The following is a 25,688-nucleotide window of genomic DNA, read 5'->3' as shown; positions in this document are numbered from 1 at the left end:
AGGTGTCTAGACTGCATTAAGGAATTAAGATTGACTTCATAAGGCCAATAAAATAGCCCCTTGGAAAGGGCCAAATACCTCAACAATGACATTTCCTGATCTGCTGTGAGTAAAGAAGTTTACTTCCCGACAGGTCCAGGAATCAAAATGTGCTTGGGGACTTCAAGAGAAGAGGAATTTACCCAATGCCTATGGGTATCTATTGGCACTGATGAAACCTGGGCTTGTTGAAAGCTTTCAAGATTATCCTGAGATTCCTTATAAAATGTTCTAGCAAAGCCAACTTTAAAGGGGTGGAAGGCCTAGATGGCTAATAATTATTCTTGCTGCACTTGATGCAAACAATCAGACCCAGTATACTTATAGTGCAGTATATTTTGTCAATTAAATTAGTTCCGCTATAATTTGCTTTTAGTAAAGTGATAAATTATATAGAGAAAAATGGTTCAAAAGGAAAAACTGTGGCCCCCCCCCATTAGTTTCCAGCCTCATCTGCAATTTCAGCTCATAAAATGAGACATAGCCATTTTACTAAACTGATCTGTTAAATGGGACTAAAAGAGTGACCAAAGAATATAGAATTATATATGGTAGTTATATTTGCTCTGAAAACTTAAGGCTCAACAAAGGCCACCTGTTGGCTACACTGGAAAAATTTGTGCAGTATTAAACATTATCTGCTGTGTCTATATAGATACTTCAGGAAAAACTGGAACCTAAATGAGAATTTCCCAATAAATGGTGTTACTGTAACACACTGTCATATGTGGCCCCACACCCAACTGATGTTCAGGAATATTTACTTGTATTGTCCAGAAATTTGGATCAGTTCTGCAGGGACTCTTAAAACTAGGTATTATCTTAAGAACTGTGATAAGTCTGTAAGTAGGAATACTAATGTTCTCATTGTGTGAACCTTAGCCTTGATTCCAGAACTTGTTTATCAAGCAGTTACCTACTTGATATTTGTAGGTAAATGCTAAATGGTTTCATTCTGTTACATTGAGCCTAACCTTGACTTTGTCCCTGTCAGTGTAAAGGAGACAAAAGGCCACAAATGTATGCAAGGTAGCTGATGTCATGCAGAAGCAAGAAGAAAGCCCTGAGAATTTTTTTGAAAGGCTATGCGAAACATACAGATTGGCCAAAGCATTGTATAAAGTTACTAAGCGGGGAGCGAACAGGCACCCTCAGTAGAAATCCAGCCAACTAAAGCCTTCAAGAGACTAAATGAAAAACTTTAGGCAATCCTGGGGCCAGGCTTCCCTGACCTGGCCAAGCCAAGAGATAGCAGAAAGAGATAGAACAGCTGGGCAGTACCATTTGCTATCTCTCTAAGCAACATGATGGGATCCTGAAAGGATGGCCCCCATGCCTAAAAACACTTGCAGCCACTGCCATGCTGGTGCAAGAGGCTGATAAGTTGACTTTGGAACAAAAATTAAAGAGTCTATATACCATACACAGTGGTCACTCTTACGAGCACTGAGGAGTATCATTGGTTGACCAACTCATGTCTCACTGAAGATCAAAACTTACTATGTAAAAATCTGAGGTTAGTTATAGAGGTTGTATGCATGAGACCATGCACTTAGGACAGAGACACAAGAATACTAAGAGGCTTCCGGGAATATACTTTTACATTACCCTGTTTTCCAGTCTTGCCAAGGAGGTCAGCCAGCCTTGTGTGGCATGTAACAGCACAATGATAGACAGTGACCATTCCTGACGACTGAAATTCAGTCCTAAAGGGAAGCCCCTATTAAAAATGTGAAAATGGACTATACTGAGGTTTCCACATGTAGATCAAACCAGTGCTTACTAGTTCTGGTCTCCACTTACTTCGAATAGGTGGAAGCCTTCCCCACCAGCATGAAGAGGTCTCCTAAAGTAGTAAAAATGTTTCCCAGAGAAATCATCCCATGGTTGAAGTTGCCACTCTGGTTTAAATTTGACAACGGGTTAGCCTTTATAACAGAAATAGTGCAAATGATAGTTAAAACTTTGAATATCACCTGGAAACTATATGTGACATATAAGCCTCAAAGGTCGGGCAGGGTAGAGTGCAGGAACAGGGCCATAAGAGTAGGAATTGGTAAACTCTGCCAGGAAGCAAAAGTTAATGGTTACAGGCCTTGCCACTGCTGTTGTTCAAAGCGGCCTCCATCAATCCTCTGAAATTTAGCAGGGACTCCTAAATGAACTGGGAGAGACTGAATTGAACAGGCAGTTTGAAGCCCTAGGAAGAGTAGAAGGACGATCTCCGCTTGGGAAATTAACCATGTTCTTTTTAATCTTTTGTGTCTGTACTACGTCTCTTTGGTAGATCAAGGAGATCAAGTCTAGGTCAAGGATCAACACTGGATCCCCCTCAAACCAAGGTAGAAGTGACTCTACACCACCATCCTGACCACATGCACGACAGGAAAGGTAGAAAGGATCCTTGCCTGGATCTGCCACAGCCAGCTGAAGAGAGTTTCACTGCCACATGGGAAGCAAAGGTAACTTTTAAGATAGTCAACATGCCCTGCTTCAGCCACATACTGGGAGCTGGCTGGTCAACCCATGACTGAAGCCTGAGAAAATCTTTGCAGGAATTGTCTTAATTGGACTTTGTACTGCGGGAAAAGGGGAGGAGGGATGTGATCTGTGCACACACATCACTGAGATAGCACAAAAGGTGACTCCTTTATAGCTTTTATGAATGCAAAGGCATCGAGAAGGGAGCATGCATTCAAAATCAGATACAGTACTCAGTATGTGACACCTAAAAAAGTGAAAACCTGTATGTATATTAGCCCCCCCCCATGATACAATTAAGGCCTGGGTAGAGAACCCAAGAGGAGTCACAGTCCCTCAAATCTGAATGCTGGTTCAGACCAAGGAAATAGGAAAGCCCAGCCAGGTGACTCTAAAGTTTGATGCCTGTAGCACCATTCGAAGGTGCTGTAGCCAAAGACGCTGAGAAAGAAACTATAGGACATATCAGAAATATTTCTATGCCTTAGATTTGTAGAAAAGTGATGTAAAATTGAATGTGAAAAGTGATTAATACCAGCTCCTGCAGAAGCATGCTGATATTGATACCTCAAATTAAAATATATGGAGTCTGAAAAGGGGGGAATGAGAGAGGATACCTGGGAAGGGTGAGGTCTAGGACAATAGATATCTTCTCAAGGAGACCCCAAGGATACACCTGCAATGTCCTCTCTATGGTGACTCAGTTCTTAGGAATTTATAGACTTAACTTCCTGAGACCTGGAAATTTCCACTTCTGTGAAATCCTGTAGTTCTGTGTGGGTTGGAACAGCTTATCCTGCTTGATTCTAACTGACCACTGAGAAAGGTACCTACGGGTTGGAATGTTTTGACTAGAGGTAAAAAGGGATAGGTCAACCCAGCTGGGGAGTGCAGCCATTCTGATTCTTCTATGCCATTTGCTCCACCAGCTGAAATGAAGCCCTTCCTCTTATAAGCATTGTGTTTAGGTGCTCTTTCTCTCTACTGCAACATTATGACTATAATAATTAACCACAAACCTTTAACAGATCTTGTAGATTCTAGAGCTGATATTAGTATCATAGCAATTAAAGATTGGAAAACAACTACCTCCTTCACTGTCATCTCAGGCCTGGGAGGAACAAAATACCCCAAAGAAAGTAAATATTTTCTCCAGTGCATAAGTCCAGGTAGTCAACCAGCAACTGTTTGTCCCTTTGTCTTAGATTTGACGTTTTCTGTATGGGAGTGTTATTTACTGTCACAGTGGAATGTCCAAATTACTTTAGGATAGTCTTTTTATTAGTGACCATTGAAATGAACCACTCAGGCTCCAGTGGAAACTAGGTCCCCCAGTTTGGGTGGATCAGTGGCTGCTGAAGGCACTGGATTAGTGACTGCAAGCCAATCATATAGAATCTTTAGTAAATGCTTGGAACACTACTATTTTTTTTTTGTATTCCAAAAAATATGGAAAATGAAGATTAATTCAGGACCTTACATTGGTTAGTGCTTGCATTAACACTGCTTTAATTACTAAACAATATAATTTGGCAGTGATTGATTTGAAATATCATTTTTTCGATATCCCTTTGCACCAATCTGATAGAGAAAATTTTGCTTTTTCTGTCCCTACCATTAATTGTGGAGCCCCAATGGAATGTTACCAATTTAAAGTTTTGCCTGAAAGAATGATTAATATTACCTACCACTTGCAAACTCCACATGGCAAAGGCTTTAAAGCCAGCCTGTGATAAATTCCCTTTAGCTTTAAAATATCATTATATGGATGACATAGTAATAGTCAACAAAGTCAAAGCCATCCTTTCTGAAGTATTAAATTTATTATTTGAGTCTGTAGCCCAGGCAGGCCTTCAAATTGCTACAAAAATTCAGACTCAAAAACATTGGGAATGTCTCAGATATAGTGTGGGAACTCCCAACATTCAACTACAGTGAGTTACTCTTTATATTCTTGACGATATTACACTCAATGATTTACAAAAGATATCAGGCAACATTAATTGGTTGGGTCCCCCATGAGGTATTCCAACTCATTTTTTAACTAACCTGAGAGTTAGTTAAACCTGGGGGTTAATGGGAGTGTAGAGGAAAGAAAACTGGTCACATACTAATATAATTCTTGAATTTGAATGAAGCATCCACCAAAGTATATTCTTTTTCCATGTTAAGAACTCAAGTTTAAATACATAAAAGATATATAGTCAGTGTTTGTATATACATATACATATACATATACACCATACATATACACACACATGATATTATATGTGCAGTATATACAGAGGGTGTAAAAAATGTATATATATTTTAAGGATGAGAAAAACTGTATAAAAATTATAATGATATATACCAATAACAAAAGATGAATACAATTCTCAGTGACCAATTCTGGTAATTGCAGAAGTAAAACGTGTCTCAAATATTACAAATTTGAGAAAGGTGGCAATATGGTGGACTACAGATACCTCCTAATCATCCACTTGTAGTGAAGACAGGGAGAGAGGTATACAGCCATCTCTGGCTAGGGAATCTTGCATGGAAACACCACTCTGGGGGCACAATGAATTAGCAGGGAATCCAGGAGCCAAGGAGGTCAGAAGCTGAGGAAGACCAGCACAGAAAGCAAGTGCCTGGGTATAGGCAGAGGTCAGCCAGTACTCCAGTGGAGGACTGAAGACAGGAAAGGATGACCTGCAGGGTTTTTGTTCCTGGATTGGGCTGCTTACTGTAGCTGCCTTGGAAGGACTTAAGAGAGCAAATACTCCTGAATAGTGTCCAATGGATGTGATTGAACCACCAGGTGGCTTGGCTACCTACAGGGTGTTGCCATTGTGGGAGGGCCACTCAGAAGGAAAAGTCCACAGAGCCCTCATCCTGGTGCACTGGTTGACCTCAGGCAGCCATTCCTTGAGATGAGTTGAATGTCTCCCACACCCCTGGGAAAGGAACGTTGTGACCAAGGGACACTGTGGGGAATTCAAGTCATGCCTCCAAAGAAATCTAGTGAGATCTTCAGTATCCCTATCCCACAAAAAGTGAATGCTAGCTAAATGAAATAAAACAGGAAGAAAGAACCAGGTATCCTTGACAACTAAATAGTGGATTCTGGCATGCATATTATACAGCAAAATCACCATATGTGTTCTACATTTCCTAACACTACACCACCACCTGTTGTCCAAGCAATATATTGCAATATATATGTTTTTTTTTTCTTTTTTACCTTAATTTTCCAATTTTTTTCCTTCACCCACAACATCCAGCTATTTTGTTTTGTTTTGTTTTGCTTTGCTTTGTTTAGCAGGCCCAGGCCAGGTTCAAACCCATGAGCCCCAGTGCATGTTGCCAGGGCCCTAACCACTGAGCTTTAGGTGCCAAGCCAATTTTTTTGGTTGTTGTTCGTTTGGTTTGGTTGTATCTTTAGTTTTTCATTTTTACTTTCTCCAAAAGCAAGGGTTTGTTCATTTCTGCTATAGTTTTTCCAGTTCATTTTATTATTTCCAGTTCATTTTATTATTTCTCTCCTTTTTTTCCTTTTGATATTTTTCTACTTTTCTCACCTTTCCCACATAAAACAACAAATAAAATAACTTTTTTGTCTTTTTTCTTCATCTTGAATAATTTAATTTTCAATTTTTTTAATTTTACTATTTTTTCTTTTCTCTGATCTACTCTAGTCTATTTTCACTTTGTATTAATTTATGGGACAGAGCCTCATCTGAATCATGGGCTGGAAGTCACAGCATTGATCTGGTTCAAGGAGGCCTTGAATTCATCATCTAAGGTGTCCTTCCAGCTTTGGCCTTTGGATAGACAGTATTGGTAGGTCCCTATTATGACACATTTCTGTTTTTTTTTTTTTTTATATTTGGTGGAGACAGTGTTTTGCTTATGCCTGTGCTGGTAAGGAGCTACTAACTAGGAGATACCCATGCAGCCTAGCCCCTCAGATGCCTGGAATTGCAGTTTCAGGTCAAAGCATCCTGCTGAACACCACCATTTCATCTGTTTCTCTCTTTATTTACATCCGACTTTTCTCCTTTTTTCCCCATCTGTTACTTTATGCCCCCCCTTTATTTACTTATCTTTTTCTTTCCTTTCTCACTTCTGACTATTTACCCTTCTCACTCTCTTGGCCTTATACCAAAAGATGACTTCATCACCTCAGCAGAAGCAAAGTAATTTAAAGTGAAGGAGGAATTGAAAGGAAAAACTAGAGGAAGAAAATGAACAAGAAGAAAACAAATGAGGAGAAACCAACAGAAAAATTCTGGCAATGTGAAAACCCAGAACAGAGCAATTTCCCATCTGAAGGAATAATGAGGTAACTACCACAGAGTTCCACCTATAAAGAAATACTGGAAATAACAAAAAGGGAATTTGAAATATGGATTTCAAAAGTAATGAAGGGAATTGATGAAAAAGTGAAAATTATCAAAAGGAAATCTAAAAATAGAACCAAAGTTTAGATCAGGGAATTTAAAAATGAAGTAGACATTATTAATAACAGATTAGACCATGGACAAAGAAGAATCTCAGAACTAGAGGGAAAAGATCTTGAACTAACAAAGGCAGTTAAAGAGGCAGAAAAGAGAGAAAGCAGAATTTTCACTCAAAGAATTAAGGAACTTTAAGAAGCATTCACACATACAAACTATAGAAATCAATAAAGGGGAAGAAGTATCAAAAAGAAATGTTACCAGAGGATATCATAAATGAAAATTTCTCAAGTATCACCAAAGATTCTGACACACTCCTTTTACAGGAATACCAATCCCAAGGTCATCTCAACACAAACAGAGCATCTCCAAGGCACATTGTGATGAACCTGTCCAAAGTCAAAACAAAAAGAAAATTATGCCGGAAGTCAGGAGTAAGCACCAATTGGCCTACAGGGGCAGATCCATAAGAGTGAAAGTAGACTTTAGAGGTGAAACTTTCCAAGTCAGAAGAGAATGGTCACCTATCTTTAGCTTTCTTAAAGAAAATAATTTTCAGCCCAGAAATTTGTATCCTGCTAAACTAAGTTTCAAATATGACAGGAGAAATAAAATCTTTTACTGATTTGTAAACATTTGAAGAATTTGCCACAAGACCAGCTCAACAGGTAATACATAGACCTATTCTTCACACTGACGATCACAATGGACCACTAGCAAAGTAAACACACAGAAACTAAAGGACAAAACACAGCTTCAACAAGGATGCAAAACAGAAAGCTACTCAACAGTCATTCACAAAATAAGACGAATAGAACTCTACAATATTTAAAATTATCTCAATAAATTTAAATGGCTTAAATTCCCCACTGGTGAGGCACAGGCTGGCTGATTGGGTAAAAAAGCACCAGCCATCTATTACCTGTCTCCAAGAAACACCTCTTACCTTGAAGGACCAATCAAGACCGAAGGTAAAGAATTGGAAAACAAACAAACAAAAAAACAAAAGAATTGGAAAACAATACTTCAGAAGAAATAAGAAGAAAGGAGGGTGCACAATCTTATTTTCAGATACAAAATGGATTTAAAGCCACTAAGTCATAAAAAAGCAAAGATGGACAATTCATATTGGTCAAAGGAACAATACAGCAAGAGAACATTTCAATACTAAATACTCACCCAACTTACATGCTCCCAGATCTATAAAACAGACCTTATTTGTTCTTAGAAATATGATATCCCATAACACCATAACAGATGGGAACCTTAACACCCTTCTGACAATCACAGGACAGATCCTATAAACAAAGACTAAACAAAGATTCAAGAGATTTAAATGTGACCATAGAACAATTGGACTTAATAGGCATATACAGAATACACATTCCTGAAGCTAAGGAAAATACATTCTTATCAGCCCATGGCACATACTTCAAAATAGACCATATCCTAGGAAACAAATCAAATCTCAACAAAATTAAGATAATTCAGATTATACCACATATCTTTTCAGATGATATGAGAATAAAAGTGGAAATTAACTGCAACAAAAATTTTCATCCCCACACAAAAGCATTGAAACTAAAGAAACTTGTGCTGAATGACAGTTGTATCAAGGAAAAGTTAAAAGAGGAAATTGTTAAATTCCTCAAAAATAACAACAATGAAGCTACAAGCTACCAAAACCTATGGGATACTGCTAAGGCAGTAGTAAGAGATAAATTTATCACATTTGATACCTACATCCAAAAAACAGAAAGGACACACATTAACAACCTAATGATTCATCTCAAGGAAAAGGAAGAACAATCCAATCACAAACCTAGCAGAAGAAAAAAAAATAACCAATATTAAATTAGACACAAATTAAATTGAAAATAAAATGATCATTCAAAAAATTAATGAAACAAACAGTTGGTTTTTCAGAAGGATAAATAAAATTGATTATCTTTTGTACACATGAAACAGAAAAGTAAAATCTCTAATAATCTCAATCAGAAATAGAAAAGGAGAAATAACAACAAATACCACAAAGATACAAGAGATTACCTTTGACTACTACAAGAAACTTTATGTCCAGAAATTTGACGATGATGAAATGGACCAATACCTGCAAGCACACTATCTTCGTAGACTTCACCAGGAAGAAACAGATCTCTTGAATAGCCCAATATCAAGCACTGAAACAATAAAAATGTTCTTCAAAATATCCTGAATCAGATGTTTTCGCACCAGAATTGCACCAAACCTTTAAAGAAGAGCTTGTGCTAATACTGCACAATCTATTCCAAAACATTTAGAAGGAAAGAGACTTACCAAACATGTTCTGTAAAGCAATCATAACCTTGATAGAAAAACCAAGAAAGGATTCAACAAAAAAGAACTATAGACCAATGTCACTAATTAATGTTGATGCAAAAATACACAGTAAAATCTGAGCTAATAGATTTAGCTACACATTAAAAAAATTATGCATTATGATAAAGTAGGCATCACTCCAGGGATGCAAGGCTGGTTTTCACTTATGTAAATTTATAAATGTAATTGACCATATTAGTGGAAGCATAAACAAGTATGATATGATCCTCTTAATACATGCATCATTGCCAAGAACTCAGTTTTCTTTTAAGAGACAGAGTCTCATTTTATTGCTCTTGGTGGAGTGCTGTGGTGTCACAGCTCACAGTAACCTCCAGCTCTTGGGCTTAGGCAATCCTCTTGCTTCAGCCTCCCTAGTAGCTGGGACTACAGGCACCTGCCACAATTCCTGGCTATTTTTTATTGCAGTTTGGCTGGGGTCAGGTTCGAACCTGCCACCCTCGGTATATGGGGCTGGCACCCTACTCACTGAGCCACAGACACTGCCTGCCAAGAACTCAGTTTTAAGAATTTTCTGGATCTCCTTCAGTTAAGACAGGGTCCACTTGGTATGCAGTAGTCCTTTTTTTCTTTTTTTTTGTAGAGACAGAATCTCACTTTATCACCCTCGGTAGAGTGCTGTGGCATCATTCTGTTCACAGCAACCTCCAACTCCTGGGCTTAGGTGATTCTCTTGCCTCAGCTTCCCGAGTAGCTGGGACTATAGGCATCTGCCACAATGCTTAGCTATTTTTTGGTTGCAGTTTGTCCAGGGCTGGGTTTGAACCTGCCACCCTCAGTATATGGGGCCAGCACCCAGCCCACTGAGCCACAGGCATGGTATGTACTTAAAGTTTTTATTTTTAGTTTATGCTCAGAAAAGATTAAATAATTTAATCATATTTAAACATATCCTTCCATATTTACTAAAGTCAATTCTAGTAACATACAAATTCATAAATGTAATTCACCATATCAATAAAAGCAAAAACCAAGACCATATGATCCTCTCAATAGATGGAGGATAAGCATTTGACAAGATTCAGCAGGGTTTTCTAACAAGAACACTTAATATAATAGGCATAGGTGGTACATTTCTTAAGCTGATTAAAGCCATCTATAATAAACCTACAGCTAACATCAAATTGAATGGAGTAAAACTGAAAGCTTTTCCACTTAGAACTGGAACTAGACAAGGATGTTCACAATTGACAGTATTAGTCAACATAGCGCTAGAAATTCTAGCCAAAGCAATCAGGCAAGAGAAATTAAGGGCAACCAAATCGGGGCAGAAGAGGTCAAACTCTCCCTTTTTGCTGATGATATGATCTTATACTTAGAAAATCCCAGACTCAACCACAGACTCTTGGACATGATCAGGAAATATAGTAATGTCTCAGGATATAAAATCAATGTCCACAAATCAGTAGCCTTTGTATATATATACCAATAACAGCTAAATTGAGAAGTAAATCAAAGACACAATTTCCTTCGCAGTCGCTTCAAAGAAGGTGAAATACCTAGGAATATACTGAACAGAAGAGCTGAAATATCTCTACATACAAAATTGTGAAACCCTAAGAAATAGCAGAATACATTAAGAAATAGAAGAACATACTGTGCTTGTCCCTGGGAATAATCAACACTGTTAAAATGTCTATACTATCCACAGCAATGTACAGATCAAATGCAATCCCCATTAAAATATCAACATCATACGTTGAAGAACTCAAAAAAAAAAATAGTTCATTTTGCATGGATGCAGAAAATACCCTTTAGAGCCAAGGCAATTCTTAGTGATAAAAACAAAGCTCGAGGCATCACACTACCAGACTTCAGGTTGTATTACAAGTCCACAATGATCAAAACAGCTGGTATTGGCGCAAAAACAAAGACATAGACATTTGCAAAAGAATAGGAAAACCACGAGATAAAATCAGTATCCTATTTACATGTGATCTTCCATAAATCAAACAAAAGCATACACTGGGGAAAAGAATCCCTACTCAACAAATGGTGCTAGGAGCACTGGATAACCACATGTAAAAGACTGAAACTGGACCTACACCTTTCATCAATTAAATAATTGACTCAAGATGAATATAAGATTTAAATCTAAGACATTAAATCATAAAATTCCTAAATAAAATTTAGGAAAAACTCTTGATGATGTCATAATGGGAAAGATTTTATAAAGAAGACTTTATTAGTAACTGAAGTGACAACAAAAATAAACAAATGGGACTTAATTAAACTGAAAGGCTTCTGCACCACTAAGGATGCAACAATTAAAGCCAATAGCCAACCTTCACAATGGGCAAAGATATTTGCATGTTATGAATTTGACAAAGGTTTGATAACTAGAATCTACAGACAACTCAAATTAATCAACAAAAAAGAGAAAAAATCTCATTTGTTACTGGGCAAGAAACATGGACAGAACCTTCTCTGAAGAAGACAAATGAATGGCTAACAAATATATGAGTAAATTATCATCATTTCTAATCATTGGAGAAATGTGAATCAAAGTTACCCTTACATATCACCTAACCCTGGTGAGAATAGACCCCATCAGAATGTCCCAAAGCTGGAGATGCTGGCATGGATGTGGAGAGAAGCAGACACTTAAAATGTTGCTGGGACTGCAAACTAATACAGCCTCTTTGGAAAGAATTATGGAGAATCCTCAAAGAACTCAAAGTTTACATCTTTTACATTAACCTGGATGGAGCTGAAGCACATTCTTGTTAATAAAGTATCACAAGAATGGAAAAGCAAGTATCCAATGTACTTAATACAATTATGAAGCCATTAGTTGATCTAATACACACCCACATAAAATAAAAACTCAATTAAATTCAAGGTGGGGGAGGAGAAGTGAGAGAGGGGTAGAGGGAAGTAGGGAGGGTATTGGTGTGCTCCCACTTAATGGGCCCAATGTAAGGGTATACGGTACACTCTTGGGTGCAGGACACAACTTCTAGAAGGATACTACCTAACATATGCAAATATCACAACCTAGTTGTTTGTACCTTCACATTAACTTGAAATTTAAAAAAAAGAGAATATTACAAATTTAATATAGTTTCTTATTTCTTAAAATGTGTATATATTTTTTGGCCCCCTCTGTATACACACATTTACTATCATTCCTTGGCATCTGTGGGGGAGTGGTTCTAGGACTCCTCTCTCCCTGCGGATACCAAAATCCATGGATGATCAAATCTCTGATATAAAATGTTATAGAAATTTTATCTAGTTACATATATCTTCTCCGATATCTTAATTATTGTAGATAATCTCTGTAGATAAGATCACATGTAAATAAGATGTGATTTCTATAAATTGTATAGAAATTGTATCTAGTTACACATATCTTTTCCTATATTTTAATTATCTGTAGATATTCTCTGTAGATAAGATCATATGTAAATAAGATACTGGTTTCATGGATGATCAAATCTCAGATATAAAAAGTTATAGAAATTTTATCTAGTTACACATATCTTCTCCTATATTTTAATTATCTATAGATAGTCTCTGTAGATAAGATCACATGTAAATAAGATACCGATTTCATCTCTTATATTACATAACACAATATAAGTACTATGGAATGCTATGCAAATTGTTATAGCATTTTTTTTTGTAATGTTTTTGATCTCTGGTTAGTTGAATATGTGGATGCATAACCTTGTAGATATAATGAATGAGTGAGTATACTTAGCTTGAGTTAAGTGAAGGATCTCCTTTTTCAGATAAGGCACATGCCCTCCAGTCCAACACAATCATCACCAGGTCTAATTTACTTATTTATGTGCACATTTTTTTCTAGTGTGAACAAAGTTGTGTTATAGGGTATTGGGTGGCACTGAACTCCAGATTCTGCTTTAATTTCACCTGATTTAAATTGATTTTGTGCTTTTCCATGCTCAAGAAAACCTGTGAGACTCTGGTAGTAAGGAAACAACAAACATCTTAGCCACCTTCATCTTTACTTTAGTATCATGACTTCACAATTACAAGAACCCCACATTCAGAAAGACACCAGGATTAGTGTTTTCTAGGCTGCTTTTATAAAAGTTGCCTTATAGTAGAAACAAGTCATAGGGGTGAAAACCATCAGTGGGGCCTGTGCTTATGGATATAAAGGAATAAGTCTTTATTTCAAGACTTCCCTCTCTTCAAATCCTTCAGAAATTCTGTGGAGGGGAGTTGGGGATGTGATGGGGGGAGCAGACCTGTATGGATTCTGCGGTGAGCTTTCAGGTGAGAGCTTTTGGTATACACTTTGCTGCATCCTACAAAGTCACATTGGTGAATTCGTCTTCTCTTCAAGTCAAATGATTCTTCTCTGTGCATTTGGGCCATTGTTGTTGTTCTGAGCAAAGAAATATAGACAAAGCCAAAGAGTGACTTTAAAATGAAGGCTAAAGAAACAGACTTACATAAAGTGTTGCCACCTCATATCTGCTTTTAACTTATGAAAATTGAACACTAGGTACCCAAGAGAAGAAATAATTAGAAAAATGCAAACATTCTCTGTACTAAGCTATTCTGTTCAGTAAGGGCAGATCAGTGCTCAGTAGGGAAGATAGCATGGGAGGTGGGAATGATTCTTAGAGTGGCTGTGTTCCCAAACAGCATGAACATTTCATCTCAATAAGTCTCATTTTGTGCTTAAAGAAATATATTTTTTATACAACATGGTAGCTAAACACAAGCCACTACTTCCAATTAATTCCAACAAAGGAAGACAAGGCCATTTCAAATTTACAGAGAGAAAGAGTACAGAACTACATTTTATGGGAAATTTGAAGATTTTTTTTTTTAAGGATACACGCATGTATGCATGCATAAATATTGATGTGTGTGCACACAAATTTATATACCTTCACCGGGAAGGCAGTTTACCTATATTTTGTTATCTTCAAATCCTTACTCTTATGTTTGATAATTAAACTGGTTCCACCCCTATGTATGTTCATGTGCAAATGTACATGTGTACTTTTACACACATGTACCCATGTACAGAGACAGACCTGAAGTAAAGATGAAAAAAAGAAGTACTCACTCTTGCTGTAGTCTCTGCAGACTCTGTAAGGCTGAGAATCCACTCTCGGTTGCACTCTCCTCACTGTCACTTTGAATCTCAAGTGGAGACATGAAGGTAGGGTCAACTTTCACTAAAAGTAAAGAAGAAAGGGAGCAGTATGGGCCAGAAATATATGAGCCCCAGTAATCATTATCAGGATTTCCAATTGAGTTACATTTTGAAATGAAAGGAAGACAGAGAAATAAAAATTAAAAGGCAAAAATGAAAGAAGAATATTTGTATAGAATGAAGAGAATAACATTTTAATTATTAGCATAGCAAGGAATAGAAATGCCTTTGAGGAAAGAGAGATATGACGCATTTTGTACTAGTATGTGAGTTTCTCAAGGATAGGCTCTACGTACAATCAATCTATTTCCAGCTGCCAGATCAGAGTCTGCTGAAAAGTTTATTTCAATATGTGTTAGATGAATTGAAATCTCTGGATAAGTTCCCTGGCTGTCCTAAAATCAATTCTTAGGATGACTCCAGAGGTGAGAACATCTCCTTTAGCCTTTGTGCTCCTAAATGGAAATGAGTCAATGAAATAAAACATGTACCTAGCACCCAATAGGTGCTTAATATATATTAGCACCCTTTCTTTCCACTTATGTTTGGAGAAAACTTCAAATGATGTTTCTAATTTCAAACAAAACTCAATCAGGTGGTCAGCAGTCTCCAAGATCCAGCAAAAGCTTCAAAATTTCTGTATAGAAAAAGTTTGAGGGTGTTGATAAAGTGAAAGGGGGCTGTCACCAGTGTAATTGTTTCTATATTTTATATATCATTAACTAAAAAATTTTAAACATAAATTGTGATGCAAAGATATGTATGGCATAAGTCTACTAGTATCCTATAATTGTTTGTACATTAGGCAAAAAAAGAAACAAAAAGTCACCTCACCCCACTCATAATGGCTATTATCAAAAAGACAAAAGATAACAAGTGTTGGCAAAGATGTAGAGAAAAGGGAAAAGGGGAGTCTTGGGTGGTGCCTGTGGCTCAGTGAGTAGGGCACTGGACTCATATACCAAGGGTGGGTGGTTCAAACCCAGCCCCAGCTAAACTGCAACAACAAAAACAAAATAGCCGGGTGTTGTAGTGGGTGCCTGTAGTGCCAGCTAATCAGGAGGCTGAGGCATGAAAATCACTTAAGCCCAAGAGGTGGAGGTTGCTGTGAGCTGTGACACCATAGCACTCTACCAAGGGCAACAAAGTGAGACTCTGTCTCTTAAAAAAATAAAGGAGGGGGATGGGAAGGGAAGGAGGTGATTCAATAGAGGGAGGATTAATGGTGGGACCACACCTATAGAGCATACTGAAAGAGTACAAGTCAAATCTATCAAGTATTGAACACAAATGTTTTAACACTGTGATTAAGTAAATGAGGTGAAAGCTATATTAATTAGTAGGATGTAAGCACTCCAATTTGTACAAATAATAAACACATTGAATTTCACAAAGGCATAAATGTATTCATTATGGAAAACAGTATGAAGATTCCTCAAAACATTAAATACATAACTACCATACAATCTAGCAATTCCATTTCTGGGCATATATCCAGAGGAAATTAAATAAGTATAATAAAGATATCTGTATACCTATGTTAATTATAGTGATATTTACAACAGACAAGATATGAAAACAACCTACGTGTACATCAAAGGATGCATGAATAAAGAATATACATACCAATATATAGAATATATATCAATATATGTGGAGAGCGAGCCATGAGGAAGCAGAGTCCCCATGGTGTGAAAGACGTTTAGGGAACAACCTTCAGCTGCTTTCCTCGGGCTGAGTCAACATGCTTTTCCTCCTCTTAAAATAACATGATTTTCTCCTTCTTAGATATTTTTCCAGAAGTCACATATCTCTTTCTTTAAAGAGATAGTTAATCTTTAGAAACTATGCAGAAAACTACGTGGCCCTTCCCTTTTATTTCTTATCTTTAACATATGCTAACGATGTTATACAGTAAAAACCATTAACAGCATAAATTGTTCTTGATAAAGTTATCTACATTTCCCAATCATATTGTAAGACCAAAAATATGTTTTTTGTCTAAGCTACTTCCTCATAAACAACCCTCCTTAGATACTATAAAATAAAGCTGATTTTGTATTTTGGCTCTAGGTGCCATTGTGACTGCTCCAGACCTTCTGATCCCATCCTTGTCCCTTGTATCTTTTCTCTCATTCCCCACCAATCCCACTCTGGTTTGTTCTCTTTCTCTCTGGTTTATGATAAATATACACACAATGGAATAATTCTGAACAGACCAATAATGAATAGTAAGATTGAATTACTAACAAGAAATATCCCAACAAAAATTCTCACCCAGGACCAGTGTGACTAACAGCCAAATTATATCAGCTATAAAAAGAAAAACTGGTACCAATTGTACAGAAACGTTTGAGAAAGTGGGAATCCCTTCTTATTCACTCTAAAAGCCAGTATCACCCTGGTACTAAAGCCATAAAAGGACCCAACAACAAAAGAAAACTAGAGATGAATAATTTGACAAACTTAAATGTAAAACCTTTCCACAAAATAGCATAAAACCAGGCTAGGCACAGTGGCTCATGCCTGTAATACTAGCACCCTGGGAGGCTGAGGCAGGTGGATCACCATAGTGTAGGAGTTTGAGACCAGCCTGAATAAAAACAATACTCCATATTTACTAAAAACAGAAAAATTATCCAGGTGTTGTTGGGAGTGCCTGTAGTCCCAGCTATACAGAAGGTTGAGGCAAAGGTATCAACTGGGCCTAAGAGTTTAAAGTTGCTTTGAGCTAGACTGAGGCCATCGCACTCTACCCAGGGAGCAGAGTGAGATTCAGTATCAAAAAAAAAAGAATAGAATAAAAACAAACCCAACACCATATGAAAAAGTCAAGGATCACAGTCAAGTGAGTTTTATACCATGGATTCAAGGGTGAGTCAACGCATGCAAGTCAGTAAATGTGATTCAACACATAATAGAATTTTAAAAATCATCTCAATAGATGCAGAAAAAAATTCAATAAAATTCAACATCACCTTCATGATAAAACACTCAAAAAACTAGGAACAGAAGGAACATACCTCAAAATAATACTGGTCATATTTGACAAACCCAAAGCTAACATCACACTTAATGGAGAAAACTTGATATATTACCCCTAAGAATGGAACAAGAATGCCCACTGTCATTACTTCTATTCAACGTAGTACTGGAAGTATCGTAAGCAGAGCAATCAGGCAAGTAAAAAAAAAAAAAAAAAAAAAAGGGCATCCAAATTGAAAAAGAGAAAGTCAAATTACCTGTTTGCTGATGATATGACCTTTACCGAGAAAACTTTTAACAATTTCTCTAAAAGCCTCCTATGTTTGATCAATGAATTAAGTGTCATAATACAAAATCAAGGTACACAAATCAATAGAATTTCTGTACACAAATTGTGGCCAAACTGAGAGCCAAATCCATTTATAATAGTAGCAACAATGAAAAAGATACCCAGCCATAAATTTCACCAAGAGTTCAAGGAAAACTACACTAAACACTGTTGAAAGATGACAAAAAAAAATGTAAAAAAAATCCCGTACTCATGGATTGAAAGAATCAATATTGTAAAAATGACTACAGTTCCCCAAGCAATATGCAGATCAAATGCACTTCCTTTAAAAATTCTAACATCATTATACACAGAATTTTTTTAAAACTGAAATTCATATAGAACCCCCCCCCCAAAAAATAGCCAAAGCAATCCTAGGGAAGAAGAATAAAACCAGAAGCATCACATTAATTGACCTCAAATTATACTGTCAGGCTGTCATAACCAAATTGGCATGGTACTGGTATAAAATAAATACATCAGCTCAGCGCCTGTGTCTCAAACAGCTAAGGCTCCAGCCATATACACCTAAGCTGGTGGGTTTGAATCCAGCCCGAGCCCGCCAAACAACAATGATGGCTGCAACCAAAAAATAGCCAGGCGTTATGGTGGGCACCTATAGTCCCAGCTACTTGGGAGGCAGAGGCAGGAGAATTGCTTGAGCCCAGGAGTTGGAGGTTGCTGTGAACTGTGATGCCACAGCACTCTACCCAGGGTGACATCCTGAGGCTCTGTCTCAAAAATAAAATAAAGTAAAATAAAATAAAATAATATAAAATAAAATAAACACATCAATCAATGAAACAGAAGAAAGGATCAAGAAGGGAAGGTATATATTTACAACCAACTAATCTTTTTTTTTTTTTTGCAGTTTTTGGCTGGAGCTGGAGCCAGGCTTGAACTCACCACCTCCGGTATATAGGGCTGGGGCCCTACTCCTCTGAGCCACAGGTGCCACCCACAACCAACTAATCTTCAATGAAACAGACAAGAACATACACTAGGGAAAGGAAACTCTTCAATAAATGGTGCTGTAAAAAAAAAATTGGATAAGTTATACACACACACAAAAAATTGAGATTGGATTTCTTTTTCTCACTATGCCCAAAAATCAACTCAAAATGGATTAAAATTTAAAAGTAAGACCTGAAAACATAAAAATTCTAGAAGAAATCCTTTTGACTAATATCTCAAAAGCAAATGCAATAAACACAAAAATAAAATGAAAATTAAACTAAAAGGCTTCTGCACAATAAAAGAAAAAATGAACAGAATGGGAGAAAATAATCATGAATTACATATGATGGAATACTGTTTTGTCATGAAAAAGAACAAAATCCTGCTATTTGTTACAAAATAGATTAAACTAGAGAACATTACACTAAGTAAAATCAGCCAGGGATAAGAAGACAAACAACCTGTGATCTCACTCACCTGTAGAAACGAAAAATGTTGATCCTGTAAAAGTAGAATGGTGGTTACCAGAAGTTGGGATGGTTAGGGAAGATAGAGTATAAGGAGATGTTTGCCAAAGAATACATAATTATTGTTAGGAAGAGTACATTTCAATAGATCTATTGTACAGCAAGGTCACTACAGTTAATGATGTTATATTTTCTTTATAGAAAATTAGAGTTATTTGCACGAATGAAGTTTAAACTATTCGTTACTTTCAAATATAAAGAAACACCCACACATAGATTCAAAAGGAATGAATCCATTAAGTATTCTTGATGTACAAAAATTTCCTACCATAAGTAAACCTTGCAGTAGATGCCCAATAAATTATTTACAAGTGTTGGTAACATTATAAATATTAATAAAGTGAATAGCTTCTAACATCTGTGATTCCATTAAAAAGCACAGTTACATAAAAAAGGTAGAGAGTGAATATTATAGTAATCATTAAGCCCTCTCACTATAAAAATGGTAACCATGAGGAATGCATTTATTAATGATCTAGATTTAACCATTCATCAAGGTATATATATTTAAAAACCTCATGTTGTACATGATAAAAACATGTTACCTTTCAATATTGAAAAAGGGTAAGAAAATGCAAATTTTAACACTTTTTTTCTTTTTTTATTATTAGATAATAACTGTGTACATTACTGCATTTATGAGGTACAATGTGCTGACTCTATATATAATCTAGCAAGTTTACATCAAACTGGTCAACATATCATTCACCCCACTTATTCAATTGTTGTGTTTAGACATTCATATTCTACTATTAATATATTTGAATGTACGCTTGCAATATACACAGTAGGTGGTCCCACCGATTACCCTCCTCCACCCGTCTACCCCCTCCTTTCCCCTTGCACTCCTTCTCTCTCCTTCTTTCTGGACAATAATTGTGTTTCATCTTTTGTATGAAAGTGTGGGTGGTTGTATATTAATTTCATAATTGTATTGAATACACTGGGTATATTTTTCCATTCTTCAGATACTTTACTAAGAAGAATATGATCCAGCTCCATCCATGTGAACAGAAAAAGAAGTCCCCATCTTTTTTTACAGCTGCATAATATTCCATGATATACATACACCACAATTTGTTAATCCATTCATGGGTCAACGGGCACTTGGGCTGCTTCCATGACTTGGCACTTATGAATTGGTCAGCAAATAAACATTCTTGTGCAAATGTCTTTGTTGTAGAGTAATTTTTGGTCTTTTGGATAAAAACCTATCCAAATTAGAGGAATTGCAGGATCAAATGGTAGGTCTACTTTCAGTTCCCTAAGTGCTGTCCAAACTTCTTTCCAGAAGGGATGTATTAGTTTTCAATCCTACTAGCAGAGCAGAAGTGTTCCCTTCTCTCCACATCCCTGCCAACATCTGTAGTTTGGGGATTTTGTTAGGTAGGTTATTCATACTGTAGTTAGATAATATCTCAAAGTGGGTTTGATTTGCATTTCTCTGATGATAAAAGATGAAGAGCATTTTTTTCATGTGTCTGTAGGCCATGCTCCTGTCTTCTGCAGAGAAGCATCTGTTCAAGTCCCACAATGAAAATGATCATTTCTAATGTGCAGGATGCAATGGTACATTTCAAAACTATTAAGAAATGAGTATACTTGTGATGGATGTGTTACTTAGTTCAATGTAAGCATTTCACATTTTATATTTAAGAAGTACCATGAACCCCATAAATGTATCAATATACAAAGTTATGATTTAATAAAAAATAATAAAAAAAGGAAAGGGATCATTTGTTCTTTTTTTGTTAACAAGTTTGAGTTCTCTGTAGATTCTGGTTATTAAACTTTTGTTGGAAACATAACCTGCAAATATTTTCTCCCATTATGAGGACTGTCTGTCTGCTTTACTTACTGTGTTCTTGGCTGTGCAGAAGCTTTTAAGTTTGATCAGATCCAAGTAATGTATTTTGGTCTTCCTTCAATTAGCTGTGGGGACTTCCTCATGAAGTATTCTCCCAGGACAATGCCTTCAAGGGTTTCCCTTGCACTCTCTCCTGGAATCCTAATAGTTTCATGTCTAAAGTTTAAATTTTTTACCCAATGAGAGTCAATTTTTGTTAATTGTTAAAGGTGTGGGTCCAGTTTCAGTATTCTACAAGTCACCCACCAATTCAGCCAGCACCATTTGTTAAATAGGGAGTTTTCCCACACCGAATGTTTTTAATAGGCTTATCAAAGGTCAAATGACAAAAAGTAGCTGAGTTCATCTCTTGGTTCTCTATTCTGTTCCACACATCTACCTCTCTGGTTTTGTGCCAGTACCATACTGTTTTTACCACTATAGATTTACAGTATAGCCTAAAGTCTGGTAGCATGATTCCTCCTGATTTGTTTTTATTTCTGTGTAATGTCTTGGCTACTTGAGGTTTCTTCTGACTCCATATAAAATGAAATACTATCTTTTCCAAATCTTTTTTTTTTTAGAGACAAAGTCTCACTTTGTCACCCTTGGTAGGGTCCCATGGCATTACAGCTCACAGCAATCTCCAGCTCTTGGGCTTAGGCGATTTTCTTGCTTCAACTTCCCAAGTATCTTTTCCAAATCTTTAAAGTATGACAGTGGTGCTTTAATAGGAATTTCGTTAAATGTGTATATTGCTTTGAGTAGTATGGACATTTTAACAATGTTGATTATTCCTAGCCATGAGCATGGTATGTTTTTTCATTTGTGAACATCAACTATTTCTTTTCTCAAAGTTTAATAGTTCTCTTTATAGAGATTTTTCACATTTTTTTTGTTAGGTAAATTCCCAAATATTTCATCTTCTTAGGTAGTTCCGTGAAAGGAATAGAGTCCTTGACTGTTTTTTCAGTTTGAGTGTTGTTGGTGTATATAAAAGCTACTGATTTATGAGTATGGATTTTGTACCCTGTGATGTTGTTGTACTCCTTGATCACTTATAAGAGTTTTGTAGTTGAGTCTCTGGGGTTTTCCAGGTATAAGATCATATCGTCTGTGAACAGTGAAAATTTAATCTCCTCTGACCCTATTTGGATACTCTTGATCTCCTTCTCTTTCCTGATTGCCATGGCTGAGGCTTCCATTATTTTTTTAATAATCTTTTTTTTTTTTAACTAAATCATACCTGTGTACATTAGTGCAGTCATGGGGTACAATGTGCTGGTTTTATATACAATTTGAAGTATTTTCATCAAACTGGTTAAATTAATCTTCATGGTATTTTCTTAGTTATTGTGTTAAGACATTTATATTCTACATTTAGTAAGTTTCACATGTACTCTTGTAAGAGGCTTCCATTATAATGTTGAAAAGCAATGGAGACATTGAGTTACCTTGCCTGGTTCCTGATCTGAGTGGAAATGTTTTCAATTTTACTCCATTCAGTATGATATTTGCTGTAGATGGCCTCTATCAGTTTAAGAAATGTCCCTTCTAAGCCTATTTTCTTAAGTGTTCTGATCATGAAAGGCTGCTGGATATTGTCAAAAGCTTTTTGTGCATCAGTTGGGAGAATCATATGGTTTGTGTTTTTTTGTTTCGTTTATGTGATGTATTATATTTATATATTTACATATGTTGAACCAAACTTGAGACCCTGGGATAAAACCAACTTGGTCATGGTTGGTAATTTATTTGACATGTTGCTGGATTCTGTTTGCTAGGTTCTTATTGAATTTTTCTATCTATATTAATAAAAGATATTGCTCTATAATATTCTTTCCTCGTTGGATCTTTTAATCATGGTGATTATTCATGTTGCCAGAGATTTTCCTTTGATTCTGCTGCATGATTATTTTTCACCATTTGGTTAGAGAAGCTAGTGAGTTGAAATTGGATTGTGGGCTCTTGGAGTTGTAGTTAACTTGCCCTTTACCAAAGAACTGGGAATGGTGACTGTGGTCTTTCCCCTGCAGCTTTATGAAGGTACAATTCAGTATTGCAACCTGAGAATCTGGAGACCTACTTGGTATGATTGGGCTTGGTGGGTCTGCCTTTTATTCAGCTATTCTCTATCCAATCTTAGTGAACTGGGCTTTGGCCTGAAATCTGAGCTTTGGAGAAATACAAGCAACTAAGACACCCTACCTTCCAACAGGCAACAACTGGAAGAGGAGAATCAGACTCTCCCGCTATAACACAGACAAGGCACAAACTTGGATGGTCCCTGGGTGATCAGCCCAGGTCAAGCGTTCCAAACCAATTGTCCATTCATCACAAATGCAGATCAAGTGGGAGAGATCAAAAGGTCTCCAGCAACTAGACAGCAAGGGTCTAGTACAAGTGTTACTCACTGTGGTGCTCTGTGGAGCAAGAAAGGCCCGTCCAGTTAAAGGCTTAGTCCAGGGGGTTTGGTGCCTCCTTCCTCACCTTGAACCTCCATCACATCCAGTCACTGGTAACCCCGTGGGGCTGAGGTTCTCTCCAATGAGAAAATGTGCCAGAGATTTGCACTTGCCAGAGTCAAAGGGAAGACAATGTCTCCTTGCCCGGGCTGCTGCACTCTGCCAGCAGGGGAAGCTGAAACCTGATTACCTCTGGTACTCAATAGAAACTGGGGAAGAGTTCCACCTGAGTTTGTTCCAAGCCTGAGGTTAACAAAACAACAAATGTTTTTCTCCCTCAGAGATCGCACCTCTGCCCCAGCAGCACTGCTCCTCTGGTACACCTGAAGGGCAATGTCTGGCTCCCTCTGGCAGTCCACTGAATTGCTGAGGTGTCTCTCCAAAATTTGATTCCAGCAGGATCACTCTTCTATCACTGATGCAGTGTGGGAAGTGCCTCCATGTGGGTTCCCTTGCCTCCGTGTAGGTTCTCCGGCCTCCATGGGGGTTCCTGGGCTTCCACCCACTGTGCAGCTTCTCGTGCCTCCACTCGCAGCTGCTTTACACTTTCCCAGAGCCCGGGTGACACCAGTAGAAAAGTTCTGTAGTGTGATCTTTCTAGTACTTTCTTCCTGGGCCCAAGATTAGAAAGTTCCTCTGGCCTCTTTGAGCCAGGATACTGCTGTATTCAACGTGCTAGGCATCCACTGTGTCACACCCTCCCTCAGCCAAGAAAGGGTGGGAAGAGAAAAAAAGAAAAAAGAGGGAACTATATATATATTTCTAAGCATAGATAAAAGAAAATTAAATGTACTATTGGATCTAATTAATGGGTGGGAGGGTAAGGGCTAAAGAAAGAAAACAGAAGGCTACAAATCAAGAAAAAGAGAAACACAAAACAAGAAACAGGGTTTGGGTAATATATTGGCTGATGTCAAAGTACTTCATGTGAGAGAGATGGGAGAGTAGAAGGGACTCTTATTAACTGAGATAATGCAGTGGAGTGTACTAGGGTGAGAGAATAGTTTATGCTAGAATTCTGCAACCAATACCAAAATAAATAAATAAAATAGTGTACATATACCACAATTTATTGATCCATTTGTGGGTCCATGGGCATTTAGGCTTCTTCCATGACCTAGCAATTATGAAGTGGGCTATAAGAAATTAAAAAAAAAAACTTTATTGCTAAAAAAATAAAATAAAAATAAAGAATATAGAAGTCCTTGCTTTTGTTGAATGTATAACTCCAATATAGGAGAAGAGCCAACCTCACAACTTTGCAAAAAGCAAAGCACATTGATACAAGATAATAGGAAAGGTAAACAAAACAAAATAGAAAAAAAAACCCACTAAGATAGCCTGATGTAAGTGCTCCAGCAACCAACTGAGGAAGGAAAAGAGAGAGAGAATAATAATAATAATGTAAGCCAAATTAAAAACAAGAGAAAAAAGAAAGAAAAAAGGCAACAGCAATCAAAAAATCAAAAACAAAATTATGTATGCAAATACATGATGTAGGTAATTTTCTGTAGGAATATATTTATGCTGTAATATACTTCAGGACACCAGGTGGCGTTGTGAACTTGGTGGATAAACAACACAGTTATTTTTTTTTATTTTAAATTTGTTTTTTATTAGATCATAATTGTTTACATTAATTCTCTCATAGGATACCATGTGTTGCTTCTATATGCAGTTTGGAAAACTCTCATCCAAGTAGCTAACATAGTCATCGTGTCTTTCTCATAATTGTTATGTTAAGACATTTATATTCAACCTTTAGACAAATTCACATGTACTCTAATAGGATAAATTATAGGCTTGATCCCCACAATATCATTCTCTTCACTCATCCTCCCCCTCCCCTCCCCCCTCCCCTTTCCCCGTAGTTTAGGGATCTATTTGGATTGTAGCATTCCTAAGATAACTAGCAATTAGTTTCATAATAGTGTTGAGTATATTGGATACCTTTTCTTCCATTCTTGAGACACTTTGCTAAGGAGGACATTTTCCAGCTCCATCCATGTAAACATGAAGGACGCAAGGTCTCCATCTTTCTTTGTGGCTGTATAGTATTCCATGGTGTACATATACCACAATTTATTGATCCATTC

At 36.9% G+C, this 25,688-nt stretch overlaps 1 protein-coding gene across 4 annotated transcripts in view; it reads right to left on the bottom strand.

Moving 5' to 3' along the window:
• The window catches only part of KLF8 (Kruppel like factor 8), a 183,475-nt gene that overhangs the window by 76,704 nt on the left and 81,083 nt on the right, over positions 1-25,688 (bottom strand). Inside the window, exons 4-5 of one of the 4 annotated variants that reach the window (XM_003803509.1) lie at positions 14,395-14,506; positions 13,562-13,701 (exon numbers count right to left, since the gene is read on the bottom strand). The exons of 1 other annotated variant lie outside the window; for it this stretch is intronic. In XM_003803509.1, coding sequence (XP_003803557.1) covers positions 13,562-13,701; positions 14,395-14,506 — 252 coding nt within the window. Of the gene's footprint in view, positions 1-13,561; positions 13,702-14,390; positions 14,507-25,688 lie in introns of those variants that run through there. 2 more of the 4 variants (XM_012813853.1, XM_023509037.1) reach the window with 2 other exon arrangements.

Source organism: Otolemur garnettii, unplaced genomic scaffold (assembly GCF_000181295.1).
Source record: "Otolemur garnettii isolate 467f Iridium unplaced genomic scaffold, OtoGar3 scaffold00318, whole genome shotgun sequence".
Taxonomy (NCBI): Eukaryota; Metazoa; Chordata; class Mammalia; order Primates; family Galagidae; genus Otolemur; species Otolemur garnettii.
The sequence above is the reverse complement of the archived record's forward strand: the minus strand, read 5'-3'. Positions and strand labels throughout refer to the sequence as shown.